This window comes from Hoplias malabaricus, chromosome 8 (genome assembly GCF_029633855.1).
Source record: "Hoplias malabaricus isolate fHopMal1 chromosome 8, fHopMal1.hap1, whole genome shotgun sequence".
Taxonomy (NCBI): Eukaryota; Metazoa; Chordata; class Actinopteri; order Characiformes; family Erythrinidae; genus Hoplias; species Hoplias malabaricus.
In genome coordinates this window covers 38,904,929-38,930,299 of record NC_089807.1, presented here as the reverse complement: position 1 = coordinate 38,930,299, position 25,371 = coordinate 38,904,929, and the positions used below count along the sequence as shown (strand labels likewise).

Here is a 25,371-nt window from a genome sequence, read left to right as displayed (position 1 = left end):
CTGGATGCAAAACTGTACAAATGAATAAAAGTCACATCTATTTATCACTTCTCTAAACCCTCAAAGCACTTTCCATTTTTTGGAAAATTAGGGGGGCACTTCAACCACCACAAATGTGCAGCATCCAATGCGAGGACAGCCAATCCGCACCAGTACCCTCATCACATGAGTTATCAAGTAGAGAGGGGACTAGAGGGAGTGATTAAACCGGTTTATTTGAAGATAGGGGTGATTAGGAGGCCAAAAGAGACCACAATGGTAGAGTTAGCGGGACACTGGGAGTTTGAGTTAATCAGGGCCTCAGTGTTATATCTCATCCAAAGGACGGGACTGTTTATTCAGTACAGTGTCCCTGTCACTGCACTCAGGCATTGGGATCTGGGTTAGCTCGACTTGCTAAACTCTGTGGCTCAGATTATACTCGGCTACGTAGCTGCATTTATAGCTGCTGAGGTTTATAGTGTCAGATGAATTCGAGATCTACACTGTCCACTAGAAGATGACGCACTTTGTAGTCCCCACTATTTCCAGCAGCCACCCAAGGGTCCTATAAAGTCCTGCCCAGACTCAAATCTGCATAGCTTTAGTGGGTTTGCGTGTTCTTGTTTCTTGTCAAATCACATGTAGCAACATAGAACCCATTAAGTCATTAAGACTGGATCTAGTATTTATCAAGATTAATATCCACTTAACATTCATGGTCTCTACTTACATCTGTGATTTACTGGTTGTCATTTAGCACCAAAATAAGAGACTGAACCAATCACAGTCCAATATGCTAATGAGAGGATTTAGATGTAGGTATAAGACAGTGGCGCCTGTGTTGAGGTAGCAATGCTGTATGACATTGTGATATGAATATTCATATATCTTTTTGACCCTACTGAGTTTAAGATTTGGGATGTTTTTATGCCAGGTTAGTCATTTTTTTTGGGAAAAAAACAAAAATATGCAACAAATATTCGTTAATTTATTTTCCAATACGGATTAGATCTTAAACTAGATCATTAAATGTATTCATTATTAAAAAAAAAGCCTTAAACACAACTTTAAAGCTATTTCAAATAAACAAGAACTGTCTTCAGACTCTAACAGGAGTGGGTTTTGTGACTCCAAATCTCCTCACGAAGAACTGCATCACCTGGGAAGGACAGAGCTAGGATTTCTCTTCTCCTTTCCCTCGCCTCGCTCGGGTTGAAGCTGCTACAGCCGAACAAAAGCAAGAAAGGGAATCTGGACTCACCTGACACTCAGGAAGTGTGTGCGCCAAAACAATCCCAACATGGCCCTGAACACAAACATACAAAAAGAAGAAAAAGTCTGGAGACGGTGCTTTCAAAGAGCCCCGTCAGATCAAAGGCAGGCCATCAGAGCCCGGCTCGGTCCGTTAGAATATTGACCCGCCAGCCGTTCTCTTTCGCCTGTGAACTCTGAACATGAAAGAGTGCTTCCAGCCTCTATCTGTGCACTGCATAACAACTGCACTATGAGAGAGTACATGAACATGGAGATCTGGGACTGGACACTGGACCCAGACCACTAGACACACACAGATACACACACACACACACACACACACACACACTCAAAGAGAACACAGATAAGCCAGACCCTTCCCTGTAGAATGTAACAAAAAAGTTCTCTTTGTGTTACACTGAACTACACCCTTAGAAATATTTAGAATTATTTGTATTTCTGGAGCCTACCAACAAACTGAGAAACAAGGCCACCCAGTCAGTTTCTGGTTCCTCTAGAGTCAGACGCTGTAGAATTGAACACTAGGAATCAACACTATTTGTGTTAAATTCAGACGGAGTGTGTTTAAAGTTAACACCTTTTGTGTTCATTTAAAGGCTAAGCAGCAGCGATATGAAAGTGTCAAACAAATAAATACAGTGGAGTTTGAGTTCCTAACTTGTGTTTATTGATAGTCAGAAAACATGTTATTTCTTACTAATTCAAGGAATAAGGTTTAAAACAACTCTAGAAGCTGCACTTAATTTAATGCAAAATGTCGAAAAGGTGTGTTGTTTTTGGCTGCAATCATTCAATGTACAGTGGGACATCTGTGAACAAATGGCCCAAAGATCCCACAATATCCAGAAAATGGACTAAATTTGTCCACTTTAAACGGGCACTTTGGAAAGGACCATCCGCTCACTCCGTTATCTGTAGCTCATTTCACTGGCGCTTTTCCAACAATATGGGCATGTAAGGACACCAACGAAAGGTGTTCAAGAGCCTCTGTAACATGGAGGTAAACAGGGTAAGGACACTCACTTCGCCTGTTTTAGTTGGTGTTAGTTAACGTTAGCTTGACTCGCTAAACTCGGTGTCTCAGATTATACTCGGCTACGTAGCTGCATTACGGAGGTTTATAGTGTCGGATGAATTCGAGTTCGACTTTGATCACATTTACAAGAATAACGGTACCTCTAAATTTGAGTTTAGCTTATTGCTAGGCTATTGTCATGAATAATGTTGGTTATTTAGCTAGATACTGTCATAACAGTCAGTCATAACGGTGTTTTACCGCGGCGTTGTTCAGCTGTTGTCCACCGGTGACGTCACGGACGCGTTGAAGAATTTCCGTAGCGAGCTCGGGTTTTTCCGTCAATTTAATAAAATTGTCAGTTTTAAAGCAAATTAAGCTGCTATTTTCATTTTAATTCATACTTATATCTGTCAGTAACTAAAATAATGTGAAATATTCATGAAGGTCCATTAAGTGACGCTTAGCCTTTAACACTAGCAATGTTTATTTAACACAGGTAAATTACTTGTGCAATCTCAATGCTGGACCAATGTTTAAATGAGTGCGCAAAAACAAGGTTTAACAAATCAAAACAACACAATAAGCACTAAGAAATAAGATTAAACATGGAGAAAATGATAACAGAGAAGAAAGAAAAACAAGTGAGAACAGCTAAAATCCAGTGCTTCTGCTCCTCTCTCCTCAATCCTGGGCTCTCGCTCTGAACTGAGCTAAGGCTCAATGTCATTTAAAGAAACAGGTGCTAAAACCTGCCATTCTGAAAAGGGCTGATTAGACAAGGGGAACAAGCTGTGGTGTTGTTTGAGCCTTGTGGGATTTTGACCACAGCAGGTCACAATAGTTTTTTTAACCCTAGTTTTGGGAACTCCTGTTGGATCACTTATTATAATAACAGTCAAGACAAAACCAAACAACAATCTGGTCAGGGACAGTTACTTACCCCTCCGCTGCAGAAGTCCACTATTGTGTGGCCCGGACGAGCCAGCTCCGTCACCATGGCAACCAGGTTGTTTAGCTGCTGCCGTTTGCGCACAGCCCGAGTGTCCGACATCTTCCCTACAGAGAGAGCACAGTAATGGACTCTCAGTTTATCACACACTTCAGCTGCTTTTTAACTCTGGACAAGCGTAACACTGTCCCGTTCAACACGGTTCAATCCCCCGCTCAGGCAGGAACAGCATAACATAACAATATAGATCCCTTGCTCAGCTTTCTCAGTGCTGCATGAGTCCACATCCGTAAGATGAACACAACTGTAAGTTGCTCTGGATAAAAGCATGTGCCCAGTTCCATAAATATTAAGACCTCCAGCGTTTTTATCTGTTTACACAAGCTCATCAAAAATGTGAGATCACTTTAGATGGGGGCAGACATAGTCTGAAGGTATGAGAAGTGGGTTTGGGACTGAACAGTCACCAGTTGGACACCCAGTAAAAGCAGGAAAAATAGGCGCTGGGGGCGGAGTAAAAGCACAGGGTTTTGTCCTCCCTCAAATCTACAGTTGAAGTGCCCTTGAGCAAGTCACATTTCAGCCAACGTCTGGTGTCAGCTCTTATATCAGCCCTTAAATGATGTGCTTAAAGTAGGGGCTAATATTGTGACAAATGATAAAAGCTATCTTCCTGAACTCTCCCTTCATCAACTCACACTCTCTTAGGGCCATATGATTAACACTGCATAGCACAGAGTGTGTGTGTTGATCAATGAAGGGTTCAGACAGTGAAATATCCGAGACCCATTTCAGATTAAATAAGCCCCTGATCTCTGATGTTATTTTTCTCATCATATTTGCTAGTCACTGCAAGGCAAGGAGATCAATCCATTTCTACAGCAACGGAAAACTTCTCATTTACCACACTGACTCCCTTTGACATGAAGGGAAATAACTCTTCTCCACTGAGGTCAAGGCATCCTTCACTTTCAGACGTCATATGACCCCTTCAACCCCTATATACTTTCAGTAACTGGTAATAATGTGACTATATATAGGCTAAAGTTGGCTCATTTTCTAAAAGCTTTCAGTGGAATTTCAGTCGACATGAAGAAATTTTCTTGTCATCATCATTTTCTCAGTTCTCAGTTCCAGTCTGGGAAATGTGTGCTGTTTATTACAGCTCTAGAGCTCAGGTGTGTGTGCCCTGCCCCATAGTGTGTCCAGCCTCGCCGGCATCGCCCTAAACAATACAGAACATTAAAAAAGAAGGAAATGCCTATGAGAACTGGTTAGCATTCTCCTCCAAGCATGTTGAGTTCCAGTAAATATGTACGGCCAGCAGAGCAAAAACATGCCGTGGTGTTCCACTTCTGAAAAGGAGCGTAGGAACTGGCAATGAGCAAACATTGGGAATAGGAATGAGATAAAAATAATATTAAAAAAACCCTATTATTTATTAGTCATTTATTATGTGATTTCACTCCAATTACACAGTGAAACAAATTTCAGCTCAAGGATTTTTAAAAAGCAAGACCTGTGTATGTTTAGCCCCGCTTCACGCCTCACGCCAGAGTTCTGTGTTTGAAAGGAGACCAAAAAGAATTCAAATAAAAAAGGTGGTTTGCTCTGCTTAGAAAATGTGGCTGGCAGCACAATGCTCCTCCGTATGTATGTGTGTGTGTGTGTGTGTGTGTTTGTGTGCTCCCTGTTCAATAGCGCATTTTCTTTCTCTGTACAAATGGGTTAAAGGCAAAATCTCATCTAGTCTTCAGTCACAACAGAAGATTTTAACCCAACGCTAAACAGAAAACAGACGTCTAACAGAAGAGCAACATTCCTCACATCAACATAAAGCGTCAAAAGCATGCAAGGTTCTGTTATTGTCACATTTTTTTGGGAAATTACTCTTGAGTTAGGGTCTAAAAGGAAATGTCTAAGGCCTGTTTTGGTCAAAAAGCCACAAGGATCAAACATCACAGCAGCATACTCCCGCTGTCTAAACGGCCCTGCTCAGAACGGCCAGTTTCAGCTCCTGTTCCTTCAAATGAGAATGGAGCGAGAAGCAGAAGCTCTGGTGCTCCCTTGGTTCTCTTTCATCTCCGTTCTGAATTTAGCCATATTTAATCAGTACTCTCTTTTCTCTATGCTTGCTGTGTTCGTTTGCTTTGCACTGTGATTGGAGAGACTCAGACAAAGGGGCGGTACAATCGGAAAGTGTCTGTGCTCTGTGTAAAATGCAGCACAATTTAACAATGACATATTTTATAAAAAGAACATGTGGCAGATTCATTGTCCACTGATTTTGAGTGAGTGCTGATAAAGGTTAATGAATATTATTTGGGAATTACTGGGTGTTACCTAGTAGTGAAGCTATCAGCCTACGCTCTTATAAAGCATGTACCGCCGGTGGGGCTTTGTCTGAGAATAGGTTTTTATTCCTGAGGCAGATTGGAACCTGCATAATTTCAGGCTGATTACACGGCTTAATTACCTCCTATTGTTCTGCCCTAATACTCCACACTGCAGCTACAAAGTGTGCTATAAGAAGACCAGCTATTCTCCTGGGTGCAGGAAAGAATGGAGGTAAAGGTTTGATGCATTAGGCTTGTTTTGTTTAACACCTAATTACAACTTTTCTGATCATAATTGTGACACTGATTTTTAGTTGTGATTGTTTTCTTTAAAGTAATGGTTTTACCACCATAAAAAGTTATATTTATTTAATGATGATTTTCCAGTGGATACTGCTGTATGGTGCGGTTCTGTCACTAATCCCCAACCCAGAACTGCACCGTGAGTATCTGTCATTGTGTCCAGAAGTGTGGCCTATTCACTATATAATGCTATTAATTAATAAACTATTTTGGGATTCTGTTATTTTGTAGTAGCGTCTGAAATTACAATTTTCAATCCCACACTCAAACAATCCCACAATGCACCACGAAAAGTAGTGTCTGGTAGTAGGATGACATATACCCACCATACACTACGCTGTTTGAGAAAATTATGCATGAGGTAACATCTGAAATAGTTCACTACCCTCCTAAATTCAGTTCCCTGTGGAGTGTATAGTTAGTAATGTAGGGAATAGTGAATAGGCAGCCATTTCAGACATGCCATGTCTGTTTCAATTCACATTACAGTCATGAATGTGGGTGGAGTATCTAGAGGCTGTTTGGTCATTTGGCTTCCCAAGCAACACAACACCATAGCAACAATGAAGGAACAACAAGTTCTGATTTACATTTTACTCAGTTTTGGGTTCTATGGGAATATTTAAATGACATGCAAGATCCTTTCATTTCTTACACTGGGCTTAAAAAAACTGGCAGGCTCCTCTCCTCTAACCGTACCCAAATAAGGGCGTGTACTTCAGTAGCTGACCAATCAGAGCTGGCGCAGTTTTTTTCCATTTGAGTAGTGACTCAAACCTCAGTTTAGTCAGTGGGTTTTTAAAATGGTGGCTGTTCTTGTGTGACTTGATGGTGTTTAACCTCCCAGAAGTGGGCACCGTTTCTAGCTCAACCCACGGGGTACAGTTCAGGCATTCTGGTGCAGAACAGATACCTTGGTCATTGACAATGGGATAAAACCATGAAATCATAGATTTGAAGCGGTACTGACCAGTGAAAAAATATCAATACACTTCTACAATGAAAGTAGAAGTCCTTTGCAGTCGTTGAATGAGTGTGTTTATGCTCCACACAGTGGGTCACCAGGGAGAATTGAAGCTCAAAGTCCATTCTTAATGTTTTTATTATCTTCCACTTTTCAAATTCAGAAATCAGTGTTTTATGACCTATTTTGTGCACTACGTAGGGTGGAGGAAGATATTTGAGATTCAGCCCTACTGTTTCGGTGGTGTAACTGCAGAGCTGTGTTACCGTACAAACACTATAAATACATCAAGGAAAGAGGGGGATATAGAAGAGTGGTAAAGAAGGAATATACACAGTTCTGCCCAAGCACAGCTGAACTAAACACTCGCTCTCGTTTTCTCTTCTCACCCTCTGCAAGATCTCTCCCTGCCTCACCTTGTTCTGCCTTTTTCTTTTTCTTCACTCTTTTGTCGTTCTATTTTCCCTTGCTTCTCTTTGCCAGTCTCTTTAACATTCTCGTAGTTCTTCTTCCTTCCTCTTTCACTGGTTTTTCATCTCCGCTCGCTCACACTCTGTGTATCTTTTTCTCACTCCCTCTGTCTCTCTCGCTATCCCTCTCTCTCCACCTGTTCCTCTCTCTGTGACTCAGATGGTGAAACAGAAGGCTGCTTTCCTGGAAGAGTGGAGTTCATTGCTATGACAGTCAGTAATCTCAGAGCTAATGAATACAGAACCTGTTATTTTTCCTTACTGGTCTTCCCTTGGATCCGGTGAGTCTCCTGCACTCGTTTCTCTACTCTTCCCTCCATCCATCATCACTGCTCTAAGTCGGTGTGTTGCTGTTTCTCCACAGGTGATGAACAGGCAGTGGTCTGGGATTGCTTGTTTTCAGTGTTCTCACTCGAGCTTTGAGTAATGCCACTACATAACACACACACACACACACGCCTATCGCTGATATTGTAACAAAACCTTGTACCTTCCCAAAACAGTATCTGTATAAGAGAAAAAAAAAGTCACAACTCACACCCACAACGGTACTGAGCAGGAAGGTAATTTCAAACCTAGCCATTACTTCTTTTCAACCCGTCACTAACGCAACATCATTAGAGCTCAACACTCTCTCAGGAGAACACTAAGAACACTAAAGATAGATTAGCTAACAGATATGTGCCCTGGCTGGCACTGTACTGGTGATGGAGAAAGGCGAGGGCCATCCTGACCACCAAGGGAGAGCAAAGCCAATACTACAGGTAGACAGCTAGCTGGCCCAAGCTGGGCATTTTCCTCCCAGGCTGAGTCTTTGCCAGGTGGGCCTTAGTCTCCAGAGCCGCAGCTGGATCAGACCGGATACTGGACCGTTTCTATTGGTCCATTCATCATAAAACGTTGACATGATGTAAAAGGAGACTGAAAAATGGCAGAAATGAGGTTTTTGGGTGACAGTGGTACTACCAGATTGGGAGGCCTTTCTATTGGTCCATTCATCATGAAATGCTGACATTGTATTTTGAACTATTCCTATTGGTCCATTCATCATGAACCGCTGACAGGATCTAACAGGCTGGTGAAGAAGTGGAGATAGGAAGTTTCAGAATGACAGCGAGGGTGTATTACTCACAGGATGTAAACACGCCTCCGCCTCCCACTGTGGTGCAGCCTCAGTATATCAGCACGTAGTGTCCGGATATCTGGATCCCCTCAGCTGGCACAGTCACTTGAGCTGTTTAGGCTTGTTTCAGTGACTGCCATCAAGAGATGAGCCACGGACACACAATCTATGAAGCCCATACTTACAAAACGTATAAAATAAAATGTCTCTTTATAACAGCAGTAATGCTTTGTAAACATACTTATAAACTATAATGACTCTTATAATGAGCTCCAATTAAATATGTTCAACTCTCTATTTATTATAAAGCCTTTTAAATAAATGATAAATGATAATAAATTATATATAAAAAAGAGAAATAACCAATGATGGCATTTTAAACATTGTTATTGATATTAATTAATAAAGAATTATTATAATTATTAACGAATCATTAAACACAACATTTATAATGGGTTTAATATCTTTAATATGTATTGTAGGTGCTTTATAATTATGCAGAAATCCATTATAATGAGTAGTAACATGTGTAATGTAATAGTAACTATGTGTTTATATGTAATTAAATGGTTAATTATAGTATTATGAGGCTCTATGACCTAATATCTAATGAGTCATAACGGCACTTATAAATACGGGCTTCGTAGAAAGTGTCTCGCATACTCTCCCTCTCCCTCTCCACCGGTTTTTCCATTTCTCCCAGGATTATTAATAAGCATTAGGAGAGATGCTTGAGGTACGGCGCTGGAATATTCTCCATGATGAGAAACCGCTGTTTCCTTTCAACAAACCCTCAGCTACTCCGAGCTTCATTTACTGGGAGCTGCCGAGCTGCTGGCCATGTGAGGACAGTGTGTGTGCTTCATATTCTCTGTGAAGATCAAGATGTGAAAGCTTTTATTGGGCAAGATTTACGCATCTCAGAAAATATTAACACACACACACACTGAGTCCAGATGTGGTTTGACAAAACCATTCCAATTCTGGAGTAATACGGACACTTCATAGTTTTAAATATAAAATGTACCATTACTCCATTCCCCTTCCCTAAGACAGATTAAAGCTGTGTGGGCAGAGCATGTTTGCATGGCTTTAAAAGCAATACTTTGAACAGTGGCAGACCACACTGGACAGAGCTCACAGGAGAGCTATGGAAAATCAATGAGAAGCAAACCAGCAGCCACATGCTGCTTCACATTTAAGTGGCAAGATCTTTTACTCCTTGTTGCAAACCACACATTCACTCACGATCTCCTGCTGGTGTGGCTTTATTCTCTTTCAATGGTGCACAAAAACAAAACTCAAAGTGATAAACATGGCCCTTTGCTGTGAATCTGGACATTTCACAGAATCAATATCAAAAGATGTTGCTTATCTCGGTGCTACAATGTAATATAAAATACTTTTTTTTTTGCTGGAAAGGACCAGAAAGCAACTGAAAGAGCGTTTCTGAAAATAATAACAACAACCTGCTGAAAAAGAAAACCCTGCCTTCAGATCTCCTTCTAAATCCACTGCCTGAAAATACATAACCTCAAACTGCCGGACTACAGCTAGAGGAGCCCATGAGAGAGCACTAGAGAGAGGAGAGCAACTTCGATTTTAAATTCTGTCTTACTTTGCTTTCTGAGAGTGTTATCCTTGAGGCTAGGACTTGGAATTCTATAAAGCTGCTGTATTTAAAAAAATAATAATTCATTCACTATCTGTAAGCGCTTATCCAGTTCAGGGTCGTGGTGGGTCCAGAGCCTACCTGGAATCATTGGGCACAAGGCGGGAATACACCCTGGAGGGGGCGAGAGTCCTTCACAGGGCAACACACACACACACACACACATTCACTCACACACTCACACCTACGGACACTTTTTGAGTCGCCAATCCACCTACCAACGTTTGTTTTTGGACTGTGGGAGGAAACAGGAGCACCCGGAGGAAACCCACACAGACACAGGGAGAACACACCACACTCCTCACAGACAGTCACCCGGAGCAGGAATCAAACTCCCCCACAACCTCCAGGTCCCTGGAGCTGTGTGATTGCGACACCTACCTGCTGCGCCACCGTGCCGCACCATAAATAATAATAATAATTAAACAAAAAAAAGTGCACTATGAATAGAACTGAATGAAACTGAACTTTCTGCTATTCTTGTGCAACTAGCTCTGTAGCTGTAATAAGTGTTTAGTTGGTGACATGCTTTGTTCAAAATACCACAAGGATCAAAAACCACAGCAGTGTTCTTGCCTGTTGCTTTAAATGAGAACCATCCACAGTCTTTTTCACTGTTTTCACAGTTATTGCGTTTGTTTTGCTTCGTTTAAACTCGTCATTGTGTTCTCACATTAGTGCAGCTCCAGCACTGTGATTGGAGACTCAGAAAAGAGGGTGGGGCCATCCTAAATTGTCTGCAGTCTACGTATAATTGGAAAAGCAAAGACTTTTTCTTCTATTATATCTATGAACTTACTTAAATATGGTACAAGTTGAAATATAAGAATCCCCAGAATTCAACACATTCGTTTTTAATAGATATAAATGATAGCAAATCGTGCTCCGCCTTTGTTACCATCGGCAACAAATATGACTTCTAAAGGAACTCAACAAAGATGTTAAATTCGAACTGCAGCCCAGCGAACGTCTTTCCGAGTGAAATCCACAGTGTGTTTTATGGACGTTAACCATTACGCAGAAGCTCTATTTTGAGATCAACTTGTTCCTTTTCCAGGACTAGTTTTCCAGCCGTGCCCTGCAGCCGCCTGCAGCTTTGTCACTGGGTCACTGTCTTCAACAGCATCTTCTCCGCTGCGAACAATGGAGAGAACAGAAGAGGCTGGGCAGCGGATCCAGGACTGAAGGCCCTGCAGCTACATGGAGGATTTGTCAGGCGTGAAGGCTTTGAAAAACCATGGAAGCGCACTGCACTATTTTCGTCTTCTCGGGATTACAGGCATCCACGGCTCTGTCAACACTGAGCGGGAAGATGAGCATGTGTGTACCTGAGCCAGCGGAACCGTATATAATTAACTTTATTAGACAGCCATAACAGCACTGCTGACTCCATCCAGCTCATCAAGTCTTAACACCTTGGCAGATGTGAGAACCTGCCAGCCACCTACTCAACCGAGCACAAAGACACACACGCATCACAAGTTCAGGAGTCTTACTCTGTCAAGAACCCTTGAGCCTCTGGGCAAGGGCTTAAAAAGCGTTCTTCGCAAATTACACTGGACTGCATGGGGTTCTTTATTAGATTTTTAATTTGATAGTAGGGTGTTAGTGGTCTAAACCCAATTAAAGATGCTTAACAAGGTACAGGTTTCTATGAGCCAGAAGTCTCAAGAAGGAATGTAGAAATAGTCATAGAACTAGTCACTCTACATGGCCAAAGTCATGTGGACACCTTCTCATCCAACTTTTCCTGCGGAAATCGAGGGTATCAATAGCAAATATGCCCCTTTTTGCTGCAGTAAAAAAAACCTGTAATTTACACTAGATGTTGGACCATTGCTGTGAGGATTTGATGGAACCAAGCTTTGTAAACATAAGTCAGAGGAGGTACTGAGGTCAGATGATTACTTCTGAATCAAATACACCACTTTAACTCAGCTCAAAGCTATGAAATGGTTCTGTATCACTGCAGAGAACCATTCCACGCCCTCCTAGCACATTTCCACCAACGTAGAACCAGTTCAGATCCAATTTGAGAACCTAATTTGGAATATTTTGGCGCATTCCCACCAAAATAAACAGGTTCCGGAAAATCAAACGTCCATTCATAGCTAGAAGCAAGGAATAGTAGGTTCATTAGTGTAAAACCATGATGGAGACTGTGGGCGTGTCAAGCTAAAGAAGCTCCAGAAAGAACACAGAGCCTCAAATAAAGTGTTGTCATGCAGAGGATGCGGGGCAGGGTCATTTGCAGTGGGTTATATTGTCCTTGATGGTCCACTGGGTAAAAGATCAAAGGCGGGGGAACCAAGATTCCAAGAATCCAGAATAGAACCAGTTGAAGAACCAGAGTTCTTGGGGCTGGACTGTGGGGGATGGGTTGTGGGGTGGTTTGGTTAAACCACGGATTGCATTTCTCAACACCTGCTTGTTTTCACCGCTTCCTGGACCTCAGCACAGATTCGGGATCAACAGGAAAAGAAACAGGGGATTGGGTTTTTACGGCTCTGAGGTTTGGCGGAGTCTCAAGGCAAATCTGAGAGAACATTCAGACTTTAAAACACATTTGCTCATTATTGCCTGGGATTTTAACGGCCCAAAATAACCTTTATTTTCCAAAGTTTTTAGGAGAACAGACGAGAAGTCAAATGGATTTTTGCCAGCTGTACCACCTGGGGCCCGTTCTCCAGAAAGGTTTCGTGTAGGTCAGAACGATCCTGTTTACGTGATCCTCTATTTTTTAGCCTAAGATCAAACCAAGCCTTCAGCTGTTGAATGTGATCTTTAAAGGCGTAGTGAGGGAGCACCGCTGCAGGCTGGAGGATGGTGCAGCAGACACAGGATTCTACAGGAGAAACGTTGGAGAGAATGAAACAAATGATTCAGGTTGAGATCAGCTTGGGCTTGGCCTTTGTATCATCTCCAGGTTCACATTTCCTTCTGTTCAGCAGCCGTCTTTAACCAGGGCTTTGATTCTTGAGGAAATTTGAGTGTGGGATACCGGTAATCAACGTCAGAAACACTGGAAATATTCGCTGCTGTTGCCAGAGCTGCTGTAGTCAGTAAGCATTAATCAAGTGTACACACACACACACACCTCTGTGGCTTTGGTCTGAAAATGTAAAAAGCGAATACAATATTTTGAAAAAAATGTTCATATTTTACGTCAGACAAAAAAAAACGATTCAGGTAAATATTAAAACAATACTTGAGAATACGAGAAGACGAGGTGAGACACACTTGAGAAACATCAGCAGTTAGATGTGGTGAAGTCACATACTTTCATTGACGCAAGGTCCTGACCTCTGCCCTTTAATGGAGCACTTTATTAAAGACTGTGAGTGAGTGAACAACTGAGAAAGTGAATAGCTGTGTGAGTGAGTGGATCACAGAGTGAGTGAGTCAAACAATGAATGAGTTAATACATGAATAAATCAAAGTGTAAGGGAATCAACAACTGAATGAATGAATGAACAAGCGACAGAACGAGTGAATAAACAACTGTTTATGTTTTGAGTGAATGAGTATGTGAACGAGTGCATACTCCCGTGAGTGACTAAGTAAACGATTGTGTGAATGAATGAGTGTGTGAATGAGTGCGTGAAGAAGCGAATAAGTGAATATGTCAAGAGGTGTGAGTGAGTGAATGCATTTGTGAGGATGTGTGAGTGAAAGAGTGAAAGTAAATGAGTGAACACATGGGTGAGATGGTAAATGAGTTAGTGAGAGAATGAATGGATGAGTAAATGAATGAATAAATGTGTGTAAATGAGTGAGGGAGTGATTTAAAAGCCAGTTCTGAGGTGTTTCCCATCTGTAAATACCTACTGACAGCACAGAGAACAAGCACAGACCTGTAAATGTACATCAGTAGAGACGTAGTTCTACTGCTCCATCTATGTGTGTGTGTGTGTGTGTGTGTGAGAGAGAGAGAGAGTGTGTGAATGCCTGTCAGTTCCCAAATTTTAAAGCTAAAGTGCCCACAAATACTTGGACATGCATCGTATCACAGACCCACAGTCACAAATATAAGGACCTACACAGTCAGACACTTCCAGCCTCGGGAGCTAAAGGGTTAAGGACGTCTAAATAAACAGTGGAAAGAAAAGTCCCCATCGTTTCTACCTACACAAACGCTGCCCACCCCACCCCAATCTGGCATGACTGATCTTTTCATAACACTGATCCCAGAAAGCTTCAGAGCAGTTTGAAGTTGTGTTTACAGACACCAAACTGGTACTAGATCTGTAAATCGTTAGATTAGAGTGCCACCATCATGGATAAGAAGGAGAGATTGGTGTCTAAGACGCTGTAGTCCTCTACAGACAAAGGTTGAGTGATCAGTCTCCTTGAACTAATGGAGGACCACCTGAAGAAACAATACAGCTACATCCCACATCATTCAGAAACACGACGCAGAGCTCTAAAGAGATGATCATTCAGCAGCTCGATGTGGAGCATGTGAAATCAGTTCAAAGGCTAGACATACCTACTCTACTTCAGTTATCATTTCTAAACTGAACACTGTTATTCCCTTTACTTTTAAAGCTCTAAAATCAGAGGACCCACGTTTGCATATTCTTTTCCTTAGTTCAAATGAGGGATTGGTCTTTGGTTTAAAAAGGAGCTACGAGGCTAATGCTAACAGCTAATGACTTATAGAAGGTTATAATAGGGGAAAGAATCACATCGCAATCTTTCTACCTTTTTTGCATCACCTTGCTGTCGGGTCCAATCATAGAGCATGGAAAACAATTCCCATGACATCAGTGATGCCTCTCAGCATGCCCAAAATGAACAAAGGTATGCTAACACCTCGTCCAAAAGCTAAAATGGCATCTTCAAAGCTGTTCTGTACAAAGAAAAGTAGTGGGCAGTGAAAAGCACTCAACTAAAGCGACACTTTAAGCACTTTAATATTTTAACTTAAAATTACAGCTTTAAACTCATTCCTACCCTTCTCCAAAATGTACATAGTACAGTTTCTGCAATGCTGAGCCCAGAGTGGCAATGACAGAGGCAATTTTCTCCCTATGACAGGTCAGTGGAGCATCACAATGATTTTAAAGCTGTAATTCTATGTAATGATCCTTTAACATGCACCGTTGAAATTTACAGGTAGAATTCATTCATTCATTCATTGTCTGTAACCGCTTATCTAGTTCAGGGTCGTGTGGCTCCAGAGCTTACCTGAAATCATTAGGTGCAAGGTGGGAACACACTTTTGAGGGAGCACATGTTAAATTGAAATTCTGAATTAATATCCCCATTACTTTTGACCCGAATTAAGGCTATACTCAAGTGATGTTCTCCATTAATCAGTACCTGATCTACAGTTAATCTCCTGGGAAGACACCACCAGTATACTCATATACCAAGTCACATGTCCTTTGGCAAGACTCCTAATGAATAAGAGCGCCTGCCAAGTGTTGCAAATGTAAATGTAGCCAAGTGTTTCTTCAGCAACTTGAGAAGTTCATTCATTCATTCATTCATAATCTGTAAGCGCTCATCCAGTTCAGGGTCGGGGTGGGTCCAGAGCCTACCTGGAATCATTGGGCGCAAGGCAGGAACACACCCTGGAGGGGGCAACTTGAGAAGTTGAATAAGTCAAACGGTTCAGAAAAGTGTTCGGTGTTGCTATGGTAACAATGTTTACAGTAGGAGAGCCTTTTTTGTTAGCCCTAAAGCACATAACACTTTTCAACAGGTCTTATGCAAAAAATAAATGAATAAATAAATAAATAAACAAACAAAACAAAATCTGCTTAGCGTGGACTCAGCTTCATTTCTTCAAAACAGAACTAGGATGGAGAAGTGATTTACAAGAATTACATGTTTACTTTAACATATGTGAAGTGAACCCTACTAAATCCTGTCTATACTTGATCAGACAAGTACCCACCCATAGAGATCCAATTGGGTCTGGCAGGGGACATGTAAAATTCTCACAGCAATGTTTGTTTCCTCAGCAAAAGTCAGCATTAGCAAAACGGAGAGAGTAAAACAGGTTACAGCAAAAAAAACAACAACAGTAATTCAGCTCTTAACTCACCATCCTACTCCATCTGCCAGGAGCTGATTTCAAGACCTTAACTGCCATTAGCTCTTTCTACATCGCGGACATGGACTGGGAAATGGAAAGTAGTTGTCAGAAGGAGACGGGAGAGTCCATTTGTGCCTGTTATGGGCCCGTGTCTCCATGATTACATGGCTCCGGAGTAATTGGAGATGTTGTGAGGACACTGGGGTATAGCCAGCAATTTATGGCCAGCATTTCCTCAGTGGCTACAGCTTTTGGTGCCAGTCAATGTGTCTACAAAAGATTCACTTTGCCAAACAAATGATTACATTCCTCATCACAGGCACTTACCTGTGAGTCTATTAAAATGTTACTGTCAAATAAATTGAATCATAACGCTTTGCAAACAGCCAAACCATACCAAGGTAAATATTATACAACTTTGTTTAACGCAGGCCACTTTTTGTTGCAGCACTGATTTTATAGCTATCTCAAAAAAAGTAGGTACATTTAATGACACACTATTTCCTTCAGGTTTTAATATTTTTTACATGACTTTGTTCTCCAGTGGGATATTAAGTTGCAGGATATTTCCAGCCGGAGGAAATCCATGCAGACACAGGAAAAACACACCACACTCCTCACAGACAGTCACCCGGAGGAAACCCACGCGGACACAGGGAGAACACACCACACTCCTCACAGACAGTCACCCGGAGGAAACCCATGCAGACACAGAGAGAACACACCACACTCCTCACAGACAGTCACCCGGAGGAAACCCACAAGGACACTGGGAGAACACACCACACTCCTCACAGAGAGTCACCCGGAGGAAACCCACACGGACACTTTACAGGTAGCTCAAAACACAGGGAGAACACACCACACTCCTCACAGACAGTCACCCGGAGGAAACCCATACGGACACAGGAAGAACACACCAAACACCTCACAGACAGTCACCTGGAGGAAATCCACGCAGACACAGGGAGAACACACCAACTCCTCACAGACAGTCACCCGGAGGAAACCCACACGGACACAGGAAGAACACACCAAACACCTCACAGACAGTCACCCGGAGGAAATCCACGCAGACACAGGGAGAACACACCAACTCCTCACAGACAGTCACCCGGAGGAAACCCACACGGACACAGGAAGAACACACCAAACTCCTCACAGACAGTCACCCGGAGGAAACCCACACAGACACAGGGAGAACACACCAACTCCTCACAGACAGTCACCCGGAGGAAACCCACGCAGACACAGGGAGAACACACCAACTCCTCACAGACAGTCACCCGGAGGAAACCCACACGGACACAGAGAGAACACACCACACTCCTCACAGACAGTCACCCGGAGGAAACCCACACGGACACTTTACAGGTAGCTCAAAAAAAGTAGGTACATTTAATGACACACTATTTCCTTCAGGTTGCAATATTTTTTACATGACTTTGTTCTCCAGTGGGATATTAAGTTGCAGGATATTTCCAGCCAAACTGTATTTACTGACCGACAGAAAAACAGATTTAGACGCACAGGTGTTCTGCTGCGAAAAAAAAAACCCAGCAGGAGGTGAGGCATTAGCACAAGAGCTAGAGCAGTCCATCTGCCCGGACCTGCCGCAGCCACCACACTCCGAGGCTGAGAGAATACACGTGACCCTAAACAATCTCTCATCAATCAACAGTGAGGTCATCTGCCACAGGATGGCTATTCCGACCGGAGGCAGCCCTTTCCAGCAGAGAGCCACAAGCTGAGAAGGTGAGGGGAAGCTGCTAAATAAACAAGAAAAGTAAACACAACCAAACCACCGTCCAATTCCTCACCGCAGTAATGTAACCATGACTGCCAAACTGTATTCTTTCTACCTGCTGTGTACTGCTCCCTACAGATGCCACAATCTCACCACATCCTCCTTCATTTCACCAGAGAGAGAGAGAGTGGCCGACTCTTCACAGTCAAATGAGGTAAACTGAGCATCTGTTTGAGATGATAACCGTTGCCTTGGCAGGCAGGCATCTCTGGGCGAGAGACTGCAGGACAGAGAGAAAGCATCAGGTCAGTCCCACAGGCTCCGAGAGCGAGAAGCGGGGGAAGAACAGAAGAAAAGAAGGGGAAAGAAAAGAGAAGAGCGCTCCAGCAGGGTTGGGCCTGCAGCCTCCTCCATGTGGCGGTGCATCAGTGGCTGGACCTGGCAGACCGACGCCGTCCCCCCCCCGAAAAGAGCCCTTATCAGCCCCTCATCAGCCAGCCCCGCCACCTCCACACACAATCTCAGCCCTGATCGGAATGTAAACAGCCCTCTGCCACACAGGGGGGCTTTTGTTTGGACCTCCGCAGACCCGGAGCTCTCCGAGACGAAACCAGTCGGAGCGTTTATTCTCTTCAAGCTGTGAACAACGTGTGGAAAAGAAGACGAGACGTAGATAAATACAACTCGACTTTGCATACGGGGTGTCAGGCATAATGCTAAACCAGTACGGCACAGCTTTATGATGCAGCCGTGTAATTCAGAGCTAGGAGACTGCTGTAAACAAGATGGAGGCCTTAATGTAGGTTAATGAATGCACAGTGTGGAGAGCTCAGTGGTTATGAATGAGGTTAAATACCTCTATTGAATTCCAAAGCACAATGCCAGTGAGGAAAACACACACACACACACACAAATAGATTTGCTTTTCAACAATCTACACATTCACCATATGAGGTCATGCCTATCGTTTCCAAAGGAAAACCATGTATCTCCAGTTTTGTACATTTCTTGTTTTCTATGAATGAATGGACCAATAGCAATCCATTCACTTTCATTGAAAGTTAAGAAGGTTTTTTTTTCCTCCTGTAACGTTTTTCACTGGAAAACAACGATAAATTACATCGCCCAATTTTTTTTCCCTCAAATTAGAGCGTTGTTGTATATACCCTCTCTCTCATTGCTGCAGTATCAGCCTTTTCTCTTCTGGTCTCCTGGGAAGGCTTTACACTAGGCTTTGGACCATTTCTACAATGACTTGCATTCAGACACATAAATATCAGTCAAGACAAGCAAGGATTTTGGAAGCTTGCGTCCGGATCCCAAACCCCACTCCAACTAATCCCAAAGGTATTGGAAGGATCTCTTCAGAACGCAGAGAAATTCAGCAAAATCCACAGCCCAGTGCCAGGAGGCTTTATACCACTCTAGCCCACACTTGGCATTCCGCATGGTGACTGTACACTCACGCGAAGACGCACCAGAGTTAGTCACTGGACTGAATATACAGAAATTTAAGTTCTCTAAATATTTAAATAAGATAAGACCAGGAATTGACGCATTTGTTTTATGTGGGTTTGTTTTATTTGCAGCACCGGTCTCTGGTTGGTTATAGTGCCAGTCAAAAGGCCTTTCCTGACAAATGTATCAGGTTCTTGGCTACGTTCAGCCACAATGTGAGCCAGATTCTCTGACAATAGGCAGAAGTTTGGCTGGCGAGGGCATGATATGTATCACTTGGCAGTGAAGACAGCTATAAAATGCGTGATCACAAAATCGTATTACGTATATAATGCCACATGGTGGAAAAATGCCCTCGGTTACTCATCAATCTGCCCGAATAAGACACACACACATTCTGTTTCAGAAGGAATATAGTTCACATTCCAATGCTGTGGATGCTGTTGCTTCTTTTCAGTAAACTCTCCGTGCGCTTGAACCCATCGGCACTCTTTAACGAAGGTTAAAAGATTGGCAGGGTCTTCCTAAAAGTGAGGCCACGACAGTAAAAAGAATCTAGTTCTATTTCTTCACTCTCTGATCTTTAGAAACAAGCACTGAGAGAGAACATATGTTGTTGGATTGGTTTATTTTTCAAGCCTCTTCTAATTATTTTGTTTAAATTACACAAAATTATCCATAATTCATTCATTTATTCATTATCTGTAAGCGCTTATCCAGTTCAGGGTCGCGGTGGGTCCAGAGCCTATCTGGAAAAATTGGGCGCAAGGCGGGAATACACCCTGGAGGGGGCGCCAGTCCTTCACAAGGCAACAAACACACATTCACTCACGGTCACTTTTGAGTCGCCAATCAACCTATAAACGTGTGTTTTTGGACTGTGGGAGGAAACCGGGGCACCCGGAGGAAACCTACGCAGACACAGGGAGAACACACCACACTCCTCAAAGACAGTCACCCGGAGGAAACCCACGCAGACACAGGGAGAACACACCACACTCCTCACAGACAGTCACCCGGAGGAAACCCACGCAGACACAGGGAGAACACACCACACTCCTCACAGACAGTCACCCGGAGGAAACCCACGCAGACACAGGGAGAACACACCACACTCCTCACAGACAGTCACCCGGAGGAAACCCACGCAGACACAGGGAGAACACATCACACTCCTCACAGACAGTCACCCGGAGGAAACCCACGCAGACACAGGGAGAACACACCACACTCCTCACAGACAGTCACCCGGAGGAAACCCACGCAGACACAGGGAGAACACACCACACTCCTCACAGACAGTCACCCGGAGGAAACCCACGCAGACACAGGGAGAACACACCACACTCCTCAAAGATAGTCACCCGGAGGAAACCCATGCAGACACAGGGAGAATGCACCACACTCCTCACAGACAGTCACCCGGAGGAAACCCAGGCAGACACAGGGAGAACACACCACACTCCTCATGCCGCCCATCATCCATGATTGTAAATCCGTAATTAGATATTGAACATATCATATCTAGTTACAGGTGTCAATCCTGATTATTTACCACATATGGGAACCCTAACATTGCCACCTCACCCACCCAAAAAAGAAAAAAAAAAAACCTGGTGCCTTAAACATTAACAATTCCAAGGCATTGATTTCATATCACTTCGTATGACGATTATGTAACAGTCCTATTCTTTTCCTTTGCGCAACAACGTACTTTATCTTTATCTAACAACAGAGTGAGGGGGAGACCAAACTCTGGTTGGGAGCTGAATGGAAGAGTCATATGCAAATATGAAATCACAACAACAACACATTCATTACGGCCTGTTACAATAATGAAAATAATATCCGATTTAATTTTTAAAAAATGGGATTTGGAAGTAAAGCAATAGCCTTAGGCCTCAATCATTAACATTACATAGGACACCAATATTGTTCCGCATCTGAAAAATATAACTGTTGCACTATTTAATGTGTAATGACCAAAAATATAATAAGCTGACAGAACTGTTATGGTTAGCACTAATACATGAATCGATTATTAATATGAATTAAGACGTAATATGAATGTACAGTATTCCGTTCGGAGGCTGTGAACAGAAGATTACTGTCACTAGAAACTGACACCTAAATGTTTAGTACTCAATAAATGGGTGTTATTTTGTCAAGACTGAGCAGAGGCTCAGGAGCAGTGCTCAAACTTTATGAGCATCTCCCTTTCTCTCTCTCTCTCTCTCTCTCTCTGATCCACCGTTTAGCTCCAGATTGGTTTTGATGGCAGTTCAGACAGGGCTGGCCCACTCATCTCTTTTAAACAGGCCTGACATCCATAGATAATGACTGATGGCCATATACAGACAGCCCTTCCTCATAAAAATTCCACAGTCAATTACAAATAGCATACACAGCCAGGACAGACTGCCCATAAAAAGATGCGCAGCCATGGTATGCATGTAATCCCGCGTTACGATTGGACACCTTAACGTGGCCATAAATTTAGGAGACAGCGGAGATCGGGGATTGGGGAGGACATTAAAAGTGGGCAGACAAGACACGTGAAGGGCACGTGATGATACATGTCCGAAGCTGTTCTCAGATACAGCACACATTCTCATACGAATAAAAACTAAAAATCTATTGAAAAATGGCATAAAAGATAAAACCTTAAACTTAGAAATGAAGTGGTTCCAGAAGATGAATTAAGGAACGAATGATTGTACGTCTGAAAAATGCAAGTCCTCAGGGATCAGTCAGAGCCGAATGAACAAATGAAACTAAAGTGCTAATGTGACATCACAATTCTGATGACTTCAACATGGCCTGTTTTATTGAGGAGCAAGCCCTTTAATATCAAATCTGAAATCAGTCCCATACCTTTAATGAGGACTTTCCTCTTAAACTTGAAACTATACAGGGGGTCCTCGACTTACGACGTTGATCCGTTCCTACGTCGCGTCGTAAACCTATTTTCCGTGTAAGTCGGAACATACGTACATACTGCACGTAAATAACATACTGTACTCACTTATCCTATCCTCACGCCTATCCTCCTCGGTCCCGAGCCGCGTAACCGTGTATTCTTCCGCCGCGCCACGTACACCAAACACGAAGTATGCGTTACGAAGTTTACGACGCAAAACCACTTAAGTCGAAACAAGGCTTTATACAGTAAATGGGAGATGTGTCGTAACCACGAAACATTGTAACTCAGAATTCAGGGACTTAAAGTAACAGCAGGTACTAGGTAAGATATGGTGATTTTGCTCTTGGGCTCCCCCTACAGTTGAAGAGGGTAATTCACATATGTAGCACTGTCATGAAATCAAAATGGGAGGTAGGGGGACTTCCCGCTCACCTCCAAATGTTCCATAATTCAGTTTCTGCAGTGCTGAGCCCAGAGCAGCAAAGAAAGAGGCTCTATTCTCCTTATTACAGGTCAGATAAGCACCACAATTATTTTGTGGCTGTAATTTGAAAGGTAAAAATACCACTTAGTGTTGTTTAAACAATACCTTTTTGCTATACTGTTTTTTCTTATGAATTTTTATCAGTGAGTTCAAATTCAAATGTCACTGTTAGTTCTGAAATTAAGGACTTTTCCCCACTTCTACTCTTCTACTTATTACAAGGAAGTGACTAGGTGTTGTAATACCAGAAACATGCTGAACCAACAACCCTGCTACCTACAACAAGTCTGCAACCATTATTAATGTACTGTTTATAAAATAAGGTTTTCTTGCTTTAAAACTGTGCTAAATTTCACAGAGTAAAGTTGTACTTATGGCACCTGTTCAGGTAAAAACACCTATCAGTAAACATTCACAGACAAATGCTGGTGTTTCGTTCAGGTTCAGTGTAGTGGACTAGACGCCCCCCACACACACACACACAAACACACACACACACACACACACACACACAGGAAAAGCAGTCACTGTGTTTCAGATTGTCAAGTGTAGGTTTCAGCAGTTTTAGATCCACAGGGCAGCTCTGGTTTCACAGCCTCCACTAAACTGTCACCCTGTGATTGTCTGCTTGATTTGATGTTTGTGCAGCTGTTACTGGTCTGAGCACCTTCACAGCTCAGAGTCCAGGAATGAATGAAGACAGCTGCGCCATTACAGTAAACCAAGAGGATTCTAAAATATATAACAAACAACATTTAATAAACCACAGACTGACAGCTATGGCTTTAGCTATGGTCTCCCAGGTGGTTGCTAAGTTGATATTGTTTCCAATATGTTAAGTGGGGGCAGCCGTGGCCTTGAGGTTAAAGAAGCAAGCTGAAGTGCCCTTGAGCAAGGCGCCTAACCCCCAAACTGCTCACCGGGCGCCAAGGTGGCTGGCAGCCGCTTGCTCCGGTTGTGTGTGTGTGTTCACTGCCCCTTGTGTTTGTAAAGAATTGCTCACTAGGTGTGTGTGTTCACTACCATGGAAGGGTCAAATGCAGAGAGGTAATCCCCCTAGGGGGATCAACAAAGGATTATCTTCTTCTTAAATAAATAGTAAATTCTGATGATAGTGTAACAGAGGGTCTAATGCTTTAAGTGTGGTATTCACCACTGGCACAAGTCTATTATGCAGAATATAGAAATTCATTTGGTAGCAATTTATTTGAAATAAAATGCTACCATATGTTTATATCAGGTATTCCAGGTTATTACTATGGGGCTGTGGCTATGGTCTCCCAGGTGGTTGCTAATGTGCAACTAGAGTTGTATTTCTAACAAAATATAATGTTCTTTGAGGGGGAAATGTATTATTTTCACTTAAAAATAATCAACTGGCGTGACCTAAAGCTTGAATAAAGCTGTTTATGTTTTTTCCTTTGTAAAAAGTGTCACTGTCTGTGATTGGAGAAAAGCAACCAAAACATGTCCAAAAGGATAGTTATTTATACGCTGTTTAAAATATGGAACAGTAAGCAGTTTGCAGTAGAAAAGCGCAGACCCGGAGTCACACGCTCATTCCCTGCAAAGATTAAAAACAAAGGAGTGCCCAGTTTTCCAAATCGCCTCCTCACTGCGTGTGGGCTTATGAGGTGCAACCCACACCAGCACTTTAATTAACTCGGTGTGTTGAATATTCCGACACTTAAAACCCCATTTTCAAATGAGATTGAGGTGAAGGAGCAAATGAATAGAGGATTCTTCAGCTTTTAATAACTCTGACTTTCTGACCGTTCAGTTTATAATTGACTTAGATTTCCTCAGCATATATATATATATATATATATATATATATATATATATATATATATATATATATATATATATATATATATATAATGCTTATATAATAATTTATATAAAATGTGATATATATTTAATATCGGCATTTTCTGAAGAAAAACTGGTACCAACTACAGTGTCTTTTTTAACAGTAACTTTCCCAACTGAAGCACATACAGGTCACAGCACAGTGGGAGACATGAGCTCTGTTGCTGCTTCAAGAACACAACAAACATCCAAATCCTCCATTTCAACCTTAAGAATAGATATCAAAAATAGATTTTTTTTTTGTATTCAATTCAGTATCAAAAACAGCAAATGTGTTCCTGCTCCAAGCCTCCACCCACACGGAGGGTCTGGTTAACACTTACAAGAAATCACAGGGAAGTGTTTATGACGCTTAATTAAATTTTACACAATAAATAATTCTCACTGTGGTAAATAAACTAATTGTTTTTTCTATTACCATCACTCGCTTAATGAGGACTGCAGTGGTGGGGTTTATTACTGTTTACTCTCGATGCATACTTCAGTTTTAAAGATGTTCTGCAGAGGTCTAACCACTAGCCCCATGATCACTACAGCACAGATTCAATCACCCATGTAGAACTGGAGACTATTAAAAATAAAAAATATATATAAAATAGAAAAAGAACAAGTGCAACTAGACACGCCTAGTTTTGCGGGACCACCGAAAGCAAGCTTCAATTTTGCATATTCGCCTTTTTAAGATGGAAAAGAAAATGTAGCTGGAGAATTACAGCAATATTAACACACTGAAACATTTAAATTTAAAT

General features: G+C 42.3%; 1 protein-coding gene across 3 annotated transcripts in view; it reads right to left on the bottom strand.

Annotated features, from left to right (window-relative positions):
• gstcd (glutathione S-transferase, C-terminal domain containing) overlaps positions 1-25,371 on the bottom strand; it is a 111,919-nt gene that overhangs the window by 38,349 nt on the left and 48,199 nt on the right. For all 3 annotated transcript variants that reach the window (XR_010804120.1, XM_066680074.1, XM_066680073.1), the window contains exons 6-7: positions 3,216-3,331; positions 1,244-1,288 (exon numbers count right to left, since the gene is read on the bottom strand). Coding sequence is in view for 2 of the 3 variants with exons in the window: in XM_066680074.1 (XP_066536171.1) it covers positions 1,244-1,288; positions 3,216-3,331 (161 nt within the window). In the remaining variant the exon portion in view is untranslated. The remainder of the gene's footprint in view (positions 1-1,243; positions 1,289-3,215; positions 3,332-25,371) is intronic.